This window comes from Saccostrea cucullata, unplaced genomic scaffold (genome assembly GCF_032062105.1).
Source record: "Saccostrea cucullata isolate Sc308-1 unplaced genomic scaffold, CSIRO_AGI_Scuc_v1 ctg10285, whole genome shotgun sequence".
Lineage (NCBI taxonomy): Eukaryota > Metazoa > Mollusca > Bivalvia > Ostreida > Ostreidae > Saccostrea > Saccostrea cuccullata.
In genome coordinates this window covers 1-15707 of record NW_026924217.1, presented here as the reverse complement: position 1 = coordinate 15707, position 15707 = coordinate 1, and the positions used below count along the sequence as shown (strand labels likewise).

At 37.8% G+C, this 15707-nt stretch overlaps 2 protein-coding genes across 3 annotated transcripts; one reads left to right on the top strand and one right to left on the bottom strand.

The window, feature by feature from the left end:
- Positions 1-1003: 1003 nt before the first annotated feature.
- On the bottom strand, positions 1004-2160 carry LOC134265969 (uncharacterized). The gene is made up of 2 exons (XM_062748166.1): positions 1554-2160; positions 1004-1383 (listed from the first exon to the last, which is right to left on the bottom strand). The coding sequence occupies exons 1-2, from the start codon at positions 2158-2160 to the stop codon at positions 1004-1006; spliced, it is 987 nt and encodes a 328-aa protein (XP_062604150.1).
- A 2215-nt stretch (positions 2161-4375) lies between these two features.
- LOC134265967 (MMS19 nucleotide excision repair protein homolog) lies at positions 4376-5702 on the top strand. 2 transcript variants are annotated; one of them, XR_009991874.1, is made up of 3 exons: positions 4376-4612; positions 5036-5196; positions 5622-5702. XR_009991874.1 is itself a non-coding variant. In XM_062748165.1 (3 exons), the coding sequence occupies exons 1-3, from the start codon at positions 4501-4503 to the stop codon at positions 5653-5655; spliced, it is 303 nt and encodes a 100-aa protein (XP_062604149.1). In that variant the 5' UTR covers positions 4376-4500; the 3' UTR covers positions 5656-5702. The 2 variants fall into 2 exon arrangements, 1 of the variants encoding a protein (XP_062604149.1); XM_062748165.1 differs by having other exon boundaries at positions 4376-4616; positions 5044-5196.
- Positions 5703-15707: the final 10005 nt, after the last annotated feature.

The following is a 15707-nucleotide window of genomic DNA, read 5'->3' as shown; positions in this document are numbered from 1 at the left end:
CAAGATACTACACATTACAATTATTACAACCACCTATATCATTTAACCTGTAAATACAATAAGCCATGTGAAAATGTAATAAGTTTACAAAGCCGCACAAGTCTACAAAATAATCTCACCTGTATAAATGCAACCAAGAAATTCACAATTCAGTTTTCCACTGAAATTGTGGCTGCCCCGGTCGCTAGTTTTATGCCTGACGCTGTACATGACGGATTCCCATATTTGTTATTCCTTTAAAATTTGCAATAACTACCTTTAATTCTTATCATTATTATTCTGTCTTCCGACACTCTTAAATTCCTAATGCACTTTGAAATTTACTCCCAATCTTTTGCATAATCTTTAAATATCATTTGTTGTAGATAATTCATGAGAACACCTGAATTCTGGTCACTTTATTCTATTGGTTGCTTCTTCGTCCTTATTAAATACATCTTTCGATAAACAAGTAAAACTTGAACCGTTACGGTGAAAAGATCAACCCCAGTGGCTAGCCTCTATTTTTTTTTTATATCTTCAGAGCTCGCATCTGTTATTTCTCTCTCCCTGCGAAATATTGCCAATCCACAAACATATGTCATTCTTATTTTTAATGCAATTTTTGTTATGATACTATCAAACAAGTGTTTATATTATTAATGAGTGAGAATTATAATTCACGTTTATTATATTTTACACTCTATAATGAAACAATTTGACTAGTCCTTTATTGCCATATCCTACCCACAGTGAAGACTTGTTTAAGGACAGGGAGAGTGGATGGTTCACTTCATTTTCTGTCAGTAAGAACTTCAGGAACTCCCCGTCAGGACTCAGTAGATGGATCTGTTTGATGCTAAAATCAGTAACAAGGATGTTGCAGAGGGAGTCACATGCCACGTCATCTGGATTTAAGTCCTCTGTCAGGTTCCGCCCACGATAGACAGACTTACTACGACCAGAAAGAGACATAATCACTAGATCACCTGTTTTGCTACTTGTACGGTTCACAACACAGATATCACTTACTGTTCTGTATGATTCTGCCTGGAAACATAAACAGTCTGGTCTGACCGTCCTCTTGGTACTCATACTCGTGGATGACGTCACCTGTCATTGTGATGTGTCTCACCAGACGTCTGCTGCGTGACTCTAATTTATAAGAATCTAATTCCTTGCCTCTCAAGGTTACCAGTAATCCACCAAACGCTGACTGACAAATTCCTCCTGCTTCCAGTGGATCTGTGCTGATGACTGTAGACACAGATCCTGACGGTGACAGACGGCTGATGGACTTATTTTTTATGTCAGTAAAATAAACATCACTGTTATCAGTCACACATAGGTCCGTAGAAATGATTTTAAATCTCTGTTCTTTTGCTCCTTTCTTATTAACCTTTTCTGTATATTTTGAAACAATATCGTTATGTAACATTTTTCTTCACTGAATGCCTCCAACACATATATTGAACTATCTCCGTATTGAAATGAATTTCTTAATGTCACACTTATATTATCTAAATCCAAAGTTTTTCCAATCGTACACTCGAGAAAGTCACCATTAATTTCACCTGTAGTAAATCTCACTGAATGTTCATGGTTTGTCGTTTGAATCTCTAATTCAGACAGCAGTTTAGTCAGTTCTCTGTGGTTGTCAATCAAGCTGTAATCTGACATGGTGCTGTTGTTCTCCTCCATAAATTCCACTGTATCAACAATTCTTCTCTTCTTCTTTTCTAGCTCAGATTTCACAAGGTTTAATTGATCATTTTTTGTAACCAAATTGTCTCTAAGTGTTTTTTCATGACGTTTCTTGATTTTTATCATTCTGGCCATTATCTCATCACAATGCTTCTGTAGCTTTTTTATCTCAGAATCGCACACTTCTCTATTTTCTGTGACCTGGTTTGAAACATTTTTTATTTTCCCGTCAATTCCAGGCAGATTCTCTCTCCTAATTTTCGTCAGCAATGTAAGCAATTCTCTTCTCCTTTTGGTGGCCGCCGTGGTTAGAGTTTTCCAGTTATGATCTCTATGATTTGATTTTGCACAATCACCACAAATGAATTCATCACAGTCCTCGCATATAACATCAATAGGTGAATCATGGGTGTCACACATTACAATGTGCTCTTGTGGAGAGCCCAGTGGATATTTTTTGGTTGTACGGGCAGCCATGTTTGTAAGTTGCTGCCTACCTTAGTGGCATTTGTTTGAATGTGGATGTTAGATAACCACAAAGATTGTGAAGTCGGACTTTAAATCTTTTCAATAAAACATTGGATGCCTAAGAATTATAAACACGCAGGTGTATACAAATTCAATATTAAGAACATATGCATTGGAAGTCAAAACTTATAGATGTTGACAAAGATTGAGGATTACATGTACAATTATTTATCATATATATATATATATCTTGAAAGCCTCTGCTCAATCAAACGTGGAAAGTCCGGATGGTCAATACGTATCTTTTTTGATTTTATGTCAAATGATTGATGAGACACTTCATCTTGTATATACTGAACTTTATTCCTTTTAACATTTAGCCTTAATTTATCAAGGAAGATGTAAGAGGGTTGTCCAGAAAAATGGTGGAAAAATGAATAAGAACAAGGTGTAGTTTCCATACAAATCTTCCCTGTGATTTTTAAAAAAAAGTGAAACTGGTGAAAAAGATGGAAACTAATGCTTTCTGAATCATTTAAATTCCATGCAAAAAATTCATACAAATCATTTTCTCAAATGTGTATTTTAAATGCCAAATGTGACGTCATAAACATGTGCATTTTCCGGTGTCTTCCCGCTTAGCCAAAACTCTGAAAATGTTACCGGTGATTGGTTTTGGCTAGGTGGGAATGGTGTACAGGTAAGGGGAGGGAGAAAACAAAAGAAATTAATTTCAGGTGATCTATAGTCTGTTTAAGATTAACCATATCCTAATATGGAGACGTCACCATTGCCGGTGAAGGGCTGCAAAATTTAGGCCTAAGCTTATTTTATAAAAAAATTTAATGATTGATTGATTGTATACTGTTTAACGTCCCTCTCCAGAATATTTCACTGATATGGAGACGTCACCATTGCCGGTGAAGGGCTGCAAATTTAGGCCTATGCTCGGCACTTACGGCCTTTGAGCAGGGAGGGATCTTTATCGTGCCACACCTGCTGTGACACGGGGCCTCGGTTTGTACGATCTCATCCGAATGACCGCCTCATTTAGTCGCCTTTGACGACAAGCAAAGGGTTCTGAGGATCTATTCTAACCCGGATCCAAACGGGGCAAATTTAATTGCCAATCTTAATATACTTTGTATCACAAATATTTTAAAAATACATGTGAATGAAAGGTACGGTATTATAAATGTCTTTAAAATCTTGAATTTAATATATACTGTAATCATGTGTTTAAACTTAAATGTGAATAATTGTAATTATTAAATTATTAAAATTAAATATCACATTAATGGAAAAACAGGGAAAAGATGACGGATAAATTAATATGTAAAATTGTTTATTTTAAAATAAACTTTTTTAGAAATAAATATGCTTATATTAAAATGTTTTGTTTGAAAAATATGTTAGAGCAAGATATTCTCTAATAGATACTCTATTTTATCATTCAAACATTTTTTTGTTCATTAAGAATTGGTTTGAGGATATTTTATTGAATGAATACTAAAAAAAAAATTTGAAAACAAGTTCTAACAACTTACGAGGTTCTAACCATAAAATCCTACAACTGTCAATGTTTATACATGCATGACATGGGAAGAAGAAAAAAACCTATTGATATAAGAATTGAATATAAGTTTTGCATGGACACTTTATGTATTTCCCAGTTTCCCATTATAGAGCACCTAATTACATGTACTTATAAGGCTTCACCTTGCATAATCAATTATCTCCTGGACCCTCGCCAGACTTAACGCCTGAAGGAACAAAGACAAAAAAATTTCACACTTCCATGTAGCGGTTAATTGGTAGTTGCATTAAAATAGATTGTATTGGTTTTTTGTTTAATATTCAAATATGTCTTTTTTATAGAGCCACGGCTCTAGAATTATGTTAGCACTATAAGTCAAACATAACATCGTACCGAAGTCATTTAATTGATGTAAATAATTTGCTTAAAATTTTCCACATGTTTAACAAGGAACTCTTAAAAGTATTTAACTATTCTGAAGTTTCTCTTGTTTTTGTAATTCGGTTATTCGGTCCAGTACTAGATAAGCAATTTTTTCATTGTCTAGTTATTTCCTATGTTGGTCCAGTACTTGATTAGTCAGATTTTCATTTTCTAATTAATCCATATGTTGGCCCAGTACTTGATAAGTCACATTTTCATTGTTTAGTTATTTCCTATGTTAGTCCAGTAAATGATTAGTCATATTTTGCATTGTCCAGTTATTCCCTATGTTGACCCATGACTTAATTAGTCACATTTTCATTGTCTAGTTATTCCCTATGTTGGTCCAGTCCCTGCTGTGTGAAAATGTCCAGTTACAATAGTCCAGTATGGAAACCCTGTGTACAATGATCACTGATGCCCCAAACATCATTGTCAAACATATGGATACAGTGATTCAACAACTGCTAAAACTTTCATCATATATACAAACCATCAATGGTAGGTAAACAACATTGACATCATACAAACCATATTAACCAGCTATGGTTATGTGGTATTTACATTTATAAGCAGACCATACTCTCAATTTTTCTTAAGTTTTTTTAAGCTTACTTAAGCTATAAAAAGCAAGCTTATTCAAATATTAGCCCCTGAGGTAGATTTTTTGTTTACATTAGGATACTGCTGTTTCTTTCAAAAGAAAGCAAAGCCATGTTCAATTCAGGTAAGGTTGGACCCCAATAAGTTTGATAATGGGGGAAAATCTTGTTAAAAAAAACAAAACAATCAGGCCAACGTTATTCAGGTCAGGTGAGTGTTGTGGTCCAGGGGCCTCTTGTTTTCCAGGTTTATAGTTTAATTTGAAAAAATGATATAAATTCAAAATCAACAGATAAATAATATATATTTTTAATATTACAGAAGATAAGATGTGCGGCTTTGAGGTGTTTACATGAGTTGGTGTGTCTTCCCTCCCCTGTGATCTTGCCATACAGACCCACTGTGATAAAAACCCTGGAGGGAGTCCTGGACGACAAGAAGAGACTTGTTAGACTAGAGGCTGTAAAGGCCAGGAATGAATGGTGTGTATTGTCTCGTTATAGTTTATAGAAAATAGTGGTCTTTGTTGAACTATAGATGAATCAATAAGTCAGATATGGAGTAAGTGTAAAACCAGGAAGTGTAGTTAGCCTGTTAAGACCGAGGGTTTCAGAAAATTGAAAATCTTTCACATTTCATTAACCATTTCATGCTTTAACATCCATACTTTTCCACTTGTCTTGAAATGTTATGTCCTTAGCTAAACACCATTGCAATTGTCGCTGTCAAGCCCAACCTACATTTTATTACATGTATTAGATCTGATCAAGATATTATGACTAAATTCGTCTGTCCTTGTTGCTCTAAAAATATATGTACTATAGATCAGTCACAAATAGAAATGAATCTTAAGTACCACAGACGAGTAAGGTTGTTATTTACTGATGATGAGTTTTTTCTTTTTCAGGTGTTTGTTGGGACAACCTGGAAGCACTACTTGATGTGTGATTATAGAAATGATGTGTAAATAAATGTATTTATAATGATAAAAAAATGTCTTACTTATTATTAATTTCATGAAAACAAGAAAAACAAAAGGAAACAGAAATGTGTGCCAGGCATGGGAATTGCTTTTTTCACTGCAGGCTTTCTCCACTTTTGTGTAGCACTGTTCTTCTTACAAGGACTAGCATGTGACTGATAAAGGATATATGCACAAAATGTGTTATCAAGCTAACAAAATTCAAACCAGAGGTACTATGAGCACTGAGCTTACTAAATGATATCCCTACCTCCCATATAGTTCTAATGACAAAGTCCATTTTTGCTCTAGGCTACCCCAGGTAATTGTTGGATCAAAAAGTAAAAACAGGAGGTGCACAATGGCAATACGTATTTATAAATCATTTAATTTTAATCAGTGGCTTAGGAGGAGTTGCAGATAAGAGATGGGTACCTTTCAATATTAAAGAAAGATAATGATAATGTCCATGATTTGCATTGGGAAACCCAAAATATATTTCGGATCAAAAGTAAAATAGAAGGTGCTCAATCGTAGTATGTAACACAGATTCGATGAAAGTCTTATACAATTTCACTCAATGGTGTAAGAAGAGTGAGAGATGAGTACCTGAATTTGTAACAGACATACAAACAGGTAGACTGTTGGATGGTCTGATGTATGAAATACCCATCACTATATACCCAACCACTTTTCAAGTTAGGTAATTATATAATTAAGTTCCCTTACCGAAAATATTGCTTTCTTGCAAATATTTGTCGCAAGTCTGCAGCAAACATTGCTGCAAGCTTGCGGCAATGTAGCTAAAGAAAGCACGACAGTCTAAACAAAGACTTTGGTGTTTGCTGCAAGTCTGCTTTTTTATGAACAGAACATACATGAAAAACTTTACATATAATTTTTAATTAAATAATACACTGGTTACAGCTACTTACTCATTTAAAAACATTTAACTGATTTTGGTCCATTAATACATTCAAAAAGTTGACATATGTGATTTTAAAATGAGGATTGAAATTCAGATTTAGATTTACATCAGTTACTCAAATATCCTTTTAAAATTTTTTTTCCTATCAAAATAAAACAAAATCAGATCTTACCAATCAGATATTATGGATGCCAATGAACACCTATATCCAGAGTTGTTCACTTTGAATCATTCGAAACGGTATATATTCGTAAAAAAAATACTAAAACATGCACAACTTCAATTCAAACATTTCAAAATGGCCAGTTCTGTGTTGACCCCAGTACAATCCGCGTTTCATTGGCTAATTTGACTTGTTTAGTATTCTTGCAAACTTCCTGCAAACATTCAAATCATAAAATTTTTCCTGCGAACTTGCTGCGAACATAAAATTGGCGTGTATGTGTCTTGCAATCTTCGTGCAAACATTTTGGGTTCCTGCGAATTTGCTGCAAGCTTGCAGCAATTGCTGCAATTTTTGCCTGAAGATCGCAGCTAGTAGCAATCATCTGCGAACAAGAAAATTTTCTTCCTGCGAACAATTTTGTTTGCTACTAGGGTGCAGAAGACTTGCTGCAAGACTGCAGCAAGCATAACATTTTGGTATTTTTTTTAGTTTTAATTAACCTTGTACCTTTGGAGAGGGTCTAATATTAGTTATGTAGACGTTTAGAGGAGTAATACGGAAATATGTGTGGGTCCTTGAAAAAATCCATATTGGGCGAGGCGTAAGCCGAGCCCAATATGCATTTTTTAAAGACCCCACGTATTTCCGTATTACCCCTCTAAGTGTCTACATAACGAATTTATCCTGCCGAGGGTTCTCTAAAAGACTAAATATCTATAGTATCGATAAACCACTTTCACTGAGCGTCCAAGCAAGATGTTCTGCATCCATAGCTGTCGTCAGACGCATTGTGACGTCAGTTATGAAGTTCCATGTGGGTCACGTGAAAGCAGTATATTGATGATGTGTGGTGGGTAGGTCACGTGGAAGGGGCACATTAGCAATGTGAGGTGGGTAGACAGCATTACATCGTCATGCAGTATTGCTCTCAACCAATGAAATTTCACGATTTTTATCAGAGGCAGGATAAATAGACTATGCCTGCTGCCCAATCAGTTTATGTTTTTCTTACATAATAAAATATGTTCTAATGAAAAATCAGCTTGGTAAGGGAGTGTATTAATTTAAGGGGAAACCTCTTCTCATCACTCAAGTGTTATGATTTTATTTTTGTCATCATAACAAGCTTTCCCTGCAATATGTATGGATAATATTGTTTTATTATACTTTTTTGAAAGTAAGTTACAATCAAGTGTTGAGGGTAATACTGACATTGGTGAATATAACTCTATACAGTCCCAGGTGTTGAGAGGAATACTGACACTGGTAAGTATAATTCTATACAGTCCCAGGTGTTGACAGGAATACTGACACTGGTAAGTATAACTCTATACAGTCCAAGGTGTTGGCAGGAATACTGACACTGGTAAGTATAACTCTATACAGTTCCAGGTGTTGAGAGGAATACTGACACTGGTAAGTATAACTCTTTACAGTCCAAGGTGTTGAGAGAAATACAGACACTGGTTAGTATAACTCTTTACAGCCCCAGGTGTTGAGAGGAATACCGACACTGGTAAGTATAACTCTATACATGCAGTCCCAGGTGTTGAGAGGAATACTGACACTGGTTAGTATAACTCTTTACAGCCCCAGGTGTTGAGAGGAATACTGACACAGGTAAGTATAACTCTATACAGTCCCAGGTGTTGAGAGGAATACTAACACTGGTTAGTATAACTCTTTACAGTCCCAGGTGTTGAGAGGAATACTGACACTGGTAAGTATAACTCTATACAGTCCCAGGTGTTGAGAGGAATACTGACACTGGTACGTATAACTCTATACAGTCCCAGCTGTTGAGGGGAATACTGACACTAGTAAGTATAACTCTATACAGCCTCAGGTGTTGAGGGGAATACTGACACTGGTAAGTATAACTCTATACAGTCCAAGGTGTTGGGGGAATACTGGCACTCGTAAGTATAACACTATACAGTCCTAGGTGTTGAGAACAATACTGACACGGGTAAGTACAACTCTATATAGTCCCAGGTGTTGAGGGGAATACTGACACTGGTAAGTATAACTCTATACAGTCCCAGGTGTTGATGGGAATACTGGCACTGGTAAGTATAACTCTATTCAGTCCCAGCTGTTGAGGGGAATACTGGCACTGGTAAGTATAACTCTATACAGCCTCAGGTGTTGAGGGGAATACTGACACTGGTAAGTATAACTCTATACAGTCCTAGGTGTTGAGGGGAATACTGACACTGATAAGTATAACTAGATTCAGTCCCAGGTGTTGGGGGAATACTGGCACTGGTAAGTATAACTCTATACAGCCTCAGGTGTTGAGAGGAATACTGACACTGGTAAGTATAATTCTATACAGTCCCAGGTATTGAGGGGAATACTGGCACTGGTAAGTATAACTCTATACAGTCCCAGGTGTTTGGGGAATACTGGCACTGGTAAGTATAACTCTATACAGTCCCAGGTTTTGAGAGGAATACTGAAACGGGTAAGTATAACACTATACAGTCCCAGGTGTTGAGAGGAATACTGAAACGGGTAAATACAACTCTATAAAGTCCCAGGTGTTGAGAGGAATACAGACACTGGTAGGTATAACTCTATACAGTCCAGGGTTTTGAGAGGAATACTGACACAAGTAAGTATAACTCTATACAGTCCCAGGTGTTGAAAGGAATACGGACACTGGTAAGTATAACTCTATACAGTCCAAGGTATTGAGAAAAATACTGACACTGGCAAGTATAACTCTATACAGTCCCAGGTGTTGAGAGGAGTACTGACAATGGTAAGTACAACTCTGTACAGTCCCTGGCGTTGAGAGGAATACTAACACAGGTAAGTACAACTCTATACAGTCCCTGGTCTTGAGGGGAATACTGACACTTGTAAGTATAACTTTATACAGTCCCAGGTGTTGAGGGGAATACTGGCACTGGTAAGTATAACTCTATACAGTCCCAGGTGTTGAGAGGAATACTGACACTGGTTAGTATAACTCTATACAGTCCCGGGTGTTGAGAGGAATACTGACACTGGTAAGTGAAAATATGGTTATAAAACAATTGGAACAATGAACAATGTATTTAGTCATTCAGAATTTGACATATTTGCTAATGCACCTAAAATGCACAATCTGCAATTCTAAATAGTACTTTACAAAATGTAAGACATTACTCTCCCCGTCTGATATCTAACTTAAAAAAGATATCACTTTTCATTACTAGCAATTAAGACTACCAATTCGGTCACAGGGCGAATGTACGTCACCGGTTTTTCACGAGTCAAATGTTTTCCTGAAACACACACCTCGACCTTGCGTACTTTTTCGTCCGAACTTTGGAAAACTTTCGTGATAAGTCCCATTGGTCACTCTGTGCGTTTTACTTGAGAGTCTTTTAGAAGCACTATATCGCCAATTTCTACGTTTCTTCTGTCGTCGGACCATTTTTGACGCAACTATAAACTCTGTAGGTAGCTTTCGCGCCACTTCTTCCAGAAAACGTCTGCCAAGTATTGTACTCGTTTCCAATGCGATTGGTAAATATCTTTACGTCCAAATGATACGTTTGGAGTAAGAAAAACGTTTGGTTTTTGTGTTAGTATCAATGATGGGCATAACGGAAATGGGTCTTCTGGATCTGTTGATATGGCTGAAAGCGGTCTCGAGTTCATGATTGCGCAAACTTCTGCTAGGAAAGTTACGAGAACATCATGGGTAAGGTCCCCCCAGTGTTGTAACACCATCGAATCTAGTATTCTTCTGGTGACACCAATCATTCTCTCCCACGCTCCTCCCATATGAGATGAATGCGGAGCATTGAAGATCCATTGAATGCTGTTATCATTTAGATATGTGTTCACTGGGGTATCTCCTACATTGAAGCAACTGAGCTTCAGCTCTTTTGCAGACCCTACAAAATTTGTACCACAATCTGAGCGAATTATTTTTATTGGCCCTCTAATCGCAATGAATCTTTTCAAAGCATTGATGAACGAAGAACTTAAATCTTCCACTACTTCCAGATGAATGGCTCGCGTTGTCAAGCAGGTAAACATGATTGCCCAGCGTTTTGAGTTTGCTGCTCCACCACGTGTCTTTCTTGTTAGGATAGACCACGGCCCTAAGGTGTCAATGCCAACGTTAGTAAATGGTGGCCCAGGAGTAATTCTATCTTCTGGCAAGTCTGCCATCTTCTGATGTTCATTCTGACCCCGTTATTTTCAGCATGTAACGCATTTTTCTAGGACTGATGATACTTGTCGCTTCTCACCTATTATCCAATAGCCAGCTGACCGTATCGAGCCAGAGGTAAAGTGCCGACCTTGGTGTTTTATTTGCTCGTGATAATGACGTATTAGCAATAATGCTAAATAGTGTTTCCCTGGAATTATAATTGGATGTCGTTCATCAACTGGTATTTCTGCATGACGGAGTCTCCCTCCTACCCGCATCAATCCAGTTTCGTCTATAAATGGGTCAAAGTTTACAATTTTGCTTTCTTTTGGCAACTTTTTGTGTAACCTGATGCATTCCATTTCGTCAGGGAACATCTCACTTTGAACTTCTTTGATGATTAAATTTTCTGCCTCCTTTCTTGTTTGAAGACAGTCTTTCTCTGGGAGATTGTTTTTAGCGCTAAGAAATTGTTTAACATAAGCAATAGCGTTCACAAGTCTTTTCCAGCATGAAAACCGCTCAAAAAGTTGTGTTCCAAGCAAACATTTCTTTGTTGTTATTGACTTAGCACATGTTATTTCGGGTCGAATTTCTTTATCCTCTTCAGGATTCTAAAGTTCGAATTTCTCCTCATTTGGCTCTTCTTTGAGTAGATAACTAGGACCCAATGGCCAGGAATTTCGCTGCAAATCCGCGGATGAAATAGATCTGGTAGCTAGGTCCGCTGGATTTTTGTCTATGGGCACATAGGTCCATTGTGCCGAATGAGATAGTTGACGGATTTTCGCCACTCTATTACTGACATAAGTGTAAAATCTACGTTTCTCATTGCAAATGTACCCTAGAACTACCTTGCTGTCAGTGTGGTAATGTATGTTGTTTAGCGGAATATCAAGATTATCAGATATTGTCTAACCAATTTCCGTGGCTAGCACAGCTGCGCATAGCTCCAATCTTGGGATTGTGTGTCCATGGGTTGATGCGACCTTGGCTTTTCCTAGGACAAATCCAACGCTCGAATGTTCGTCTGAGGTTAGATACGCAACAGCGGCGATAGCCTTTTTGGATGCATCTGAGAATAAATGAAGTTTGTTATGAAGTTTCTTATCTTCCGTGTCACTTAATGACGTTGAAATACATATTCGCGGGATATTAACCTTCTCCAAATGGTGAAAAGAGGTTCTCCAAGTTTCCCATTCTTCATATTTAGACTCCGGTAAGGTTTCGTCCCAATTGACGTTTCCCGTTGTTAACTCTCTTAGTATGAGCTTGCCTCGAATAAGAAAGGGTGCAAGGAAACCCAAGGGATCATACACACTGTTGTTTGTTGACAAAATTCCTCGTCTGGTGTATGGCTTGATATCATTTGTGAGTTTGAAGGTAAAACTATCTGAAGTAATGTCCCAATTAAGTCCAAGACTTCTCTGGACAGGAAGGGAATCATTTGACAGATCAAGGTCTTTTAGATCCTAGCTAGATCAGACGGACCAAAGGCTTTTATTACTTCTTCACAGTTTGAGGTGATTTTGTGTAGGCGGAGATTTCCAATCGTTTGAAGAGCGGACTGGGTCCTCTTCATTAAATCTATTGCCATGTCAGATGTTGGTAATAAAGTCAGTCCATCATCTAAGTAAATATCCCTGCAAACGAAATGTTTGACATCTTCACCATAATTTTCTTTGCTAATGTCGCGATTGCTGGTGAAGGGCTATTTCCAAACACATGTGCACGCATGCGATACTCTGTCAGCGGTTTGCTAAGGTCATTGTTTTCATACCACAGAAAATGAAGAAAGTCTCTATGCTTTTCATCCACTTTGAAACAATAGAACATCTGTTGAATGTCTCCCATGATTGCTACTTCTTCACGACGGAATCGAAGTAGAATTCCCAATAAACTGTTAGTAAGAGCTGGGCCTGTAGGAAGTGTGTCATTCAACGATACTCCTCCGTACGCTGAGGAGTCGAATACGGCACGAAGTTGATTTGGTTTACGAGGATGATAGACTCCAAATATTGGTAGATACCAGCGCTCACTTTCATCTGGGGATAATGGCGCCTTTTCAGCATGTGCATTGTCAAAGATACCACACATGAATTCAAAGAAGTGTTCTCTCTTCACAGGGTCACGTCTCAGGCTTGACTCGAGTGTTTTGGCTCTTTTTATAGCTTGGGATTCGTTATTAGGTATCTTGAAGTTTCGATTACGAAATGGAAGTGGTGCTGACCAGTTACCGTCTTCATTCCTGTGGAATCCTTCATCCAAGATCTTAAGGAATGTTCTGTCATCTGTGGACAGTCCAGGCTTGTCATCAGATTCCGTCCTAAGAAATATGTCTTTTTCGAGTTTGACAGATTGGTCTGGATTTTCCTCACGTACGGCAAACAAATTGATGCAAGGACTGAAGAGTGTAACGCGGACTTAATTTGTCAGATTAGTTTTCAAGACGTTAACGGCTTTTGGACGATGTAACTTGCCAAGACATGTTTCTCCGATTATTGTCCATCCGAGGGGCAATTTCTGCGCATATGGAGAGTTTGGAAGTCCGATTTGTTGATCAAGCAAGGGCTTCAATCAGATCCCTACCAATCAAAAGCATTACTTCTGCATCGGGATTCAAACGCGGGATGTGTGGTGCGATATCCTGTCAGTGCGGATAGTATGAGGCAACGTCAGGGGTTGGTATCTCGTTTCTAACATCTGGGAACTGGTCACACTCAAGATGATGGTAAACGAAATTTTTGTTTGCCGTCAAATGACTCAATCGTTACGTTCTTTAATTTTCTACCTGAGCGACGCGTCTGATCTGCACAGGTGGATAACAGGTACATCGATTCCTGAGTGCAATTCTCCTTGTAAAGGTCACAGATAGATGGTGTAGCCAGAGACTTTTACTTTGTTCTCGAACAAAGTCGCAGAATGCAGAAAATGGCGGATGTAATGTATTATGCCTCTTGTTGTACTGAGATGCTGTTGTTGTCCACTTTTCTTGTAGCATATGTGACAGTTTGCATACTACTGGGCTAATCCCGATAGATGTGTCAAAATACGAAAACATAGACCCGTACATGTCCTCTTTCTTCAACGCTTCAATTTCTGCAAGGATGTCAGAGAGGTCATAAAGTTTCTTAAAGTCTTTGTTTGTTAGTTTTGGAGCGGAAGCTAATTTATTTTTTAAGGCGCTGTCAATCATTTCTTGGCTGCCGTATCTATCATCCAAGTGTTCCCAGATTCCTGCGAGTCCTAGAGCCGGGTTTCGTGTATGGGCTGCACGCAGACTGAGTACGTACTTTTGAGATATGCCTCCGGTGTATTTCACAAGCATATCAATTTCCTCTGTGGCGATTGCTCCGATTTCTTGAACAACATTCTTAAAACTTGATTTCCAAGACGGGTACATCTCTGCTTTATCTGTAAAACAGCACAATCTGGATAACAATAGGTCTTTCTTTAGTATAAAACGAGTAAAGTCTGTTGCAAGTCCACGATTTTGATCAACTGTAGCCTTTACTTGGTCTTGAAATAGCGTATTTTGCAATGGCCCTACATTTTCGCTGTGGAACGGCATTGGCTGCTGTACAAATGATTACGGGTGTCCGAGCTGACCTGGGTAAGAGGTCATGATTGTTGGTTGACAAGTATTTACGGTTTGACGTGGAATGTATGATACAGCTCGCGGATTTAAATGACCTTCTTTTGGGAGTTCGTTCACATATTTCTCAGTTAGTTCCTTTTTTGGCACTGATGGAATATCTAATAATTCCTTCTATTTCACTTTCTCTATTTCTAGTGTTTTTAGGGCTGCCCTTGTCGCGCAACCTCTCTAACTATGAACCAACATTTCACGGTCAGCTTCTAATTCTGCGTTTTCCTTTTCCATAGCAGCTATTTGTTCTTTCATAGCTGCCTTCTATCTCTTTAATTCAGCTTCCTTTTTAGCGAAGTCTGCGCGTACACGAGCCTCTTCTGTCTTTGCCATTTTCTGTGCGATAATTGAACTCAGGGACGATCTTGATGATTGCTGACTTGTTGATTCTAATTCATCAGATTCGGTCAGTTTGTGGAAAAGTTCTCTAACTTTTTGTAATCTTTCTTCGACTGTGTGAATGTTACTCAGGTAAGATTTTTCAAAACAGTCTTTGTCCTTAATACTTTGCTCGCTCTTTGGTCTGTCAAGAAGTTCTAGAAATTCTAACGTGCTTACTTTGTATTCTTTAAATAAGTGATTGGCATCAGTTTGTATATTTTCCAGGGATGTTTTGGCACTTTCACAAACCTCAATGTCTTGTGTACAAGATACAAGATGACACCATATACTATTGATCTTCCCTTCGTAACGATCCTTGTTACTTTTATATAAAGAGAGTCCCTCTTCCGTGGGTGTCCTGATTCGAGACTGCTCTTCACCCGAACTCATGATTAGTCAGCCCGTGGGCTGACTAGTTATGATACGAAGAACTTCAAATGCGCTTGCGCGTTTTGGAATTCTGGGAAATAGTTCTGCAGTAAATCACTCTAGCTAATTTCATTTCAGTAAAATCGTAGAGATTAAACCAAGAAATCCCTATTTAACACCATGGTAGTCTGTAAATTTAAAATCATTTAATTTCTATAAAATACTTGATTCTGATTGGATAAAAAATTCTTTTGATAACTTCATCAATAAAATCTAGAGTTCGCTTGCACTAATCAGCCGGAACTACTTTGGCTGTCTTTACATATATATTTCCCGCTTCCAGGTTACTTTTTGAAGGAATAATTAAATACTTTTACTTTAAT

What these genes read in the sequence shown, in the direction of transcription:
- LOC134265969 (XM_062748166.1), bottom strand. Translation starts at nt 2,160, where the DNA reads ATGGCTGCCCGTACAACCAAAAAATATCCACTGGGCTCTCCACAAGAG. An exon ending in TTCAGTGAGATTTACTACAG is followed by an intron (nt 1,384 to 1,553) that starts GTGAAATTAATG and finishes CAAAATATACAG; the next exon opens with AAAAGGTTAATAAGAAAGGA.
- LOC134265967 (XM_062748165.1), top strand. Translation starts at nt 4,501, where the DNA reads ATGGAAACCCTGTGTACAATGATCACTGATGCCCCAAACATCATTGTC. An exon ending in ATACAAACCATCAATGGTAG is followed by an intron (nt 4,617 to 5,043) that starts GTAAACAACATT and finishes ACAGAAGATAAG; the next exon opens with ATGTGCGGCTTTGAGGTGTT. An exon ending in GTAAAGGCCAGGAATGAATG is followed by an intron (nt 5,197 to 5,621) that starts GTGTGTATTGTC and finishes TTTCTTTTTCAG; the next exon opens with GTGTTTGTTGGGACAACCTG.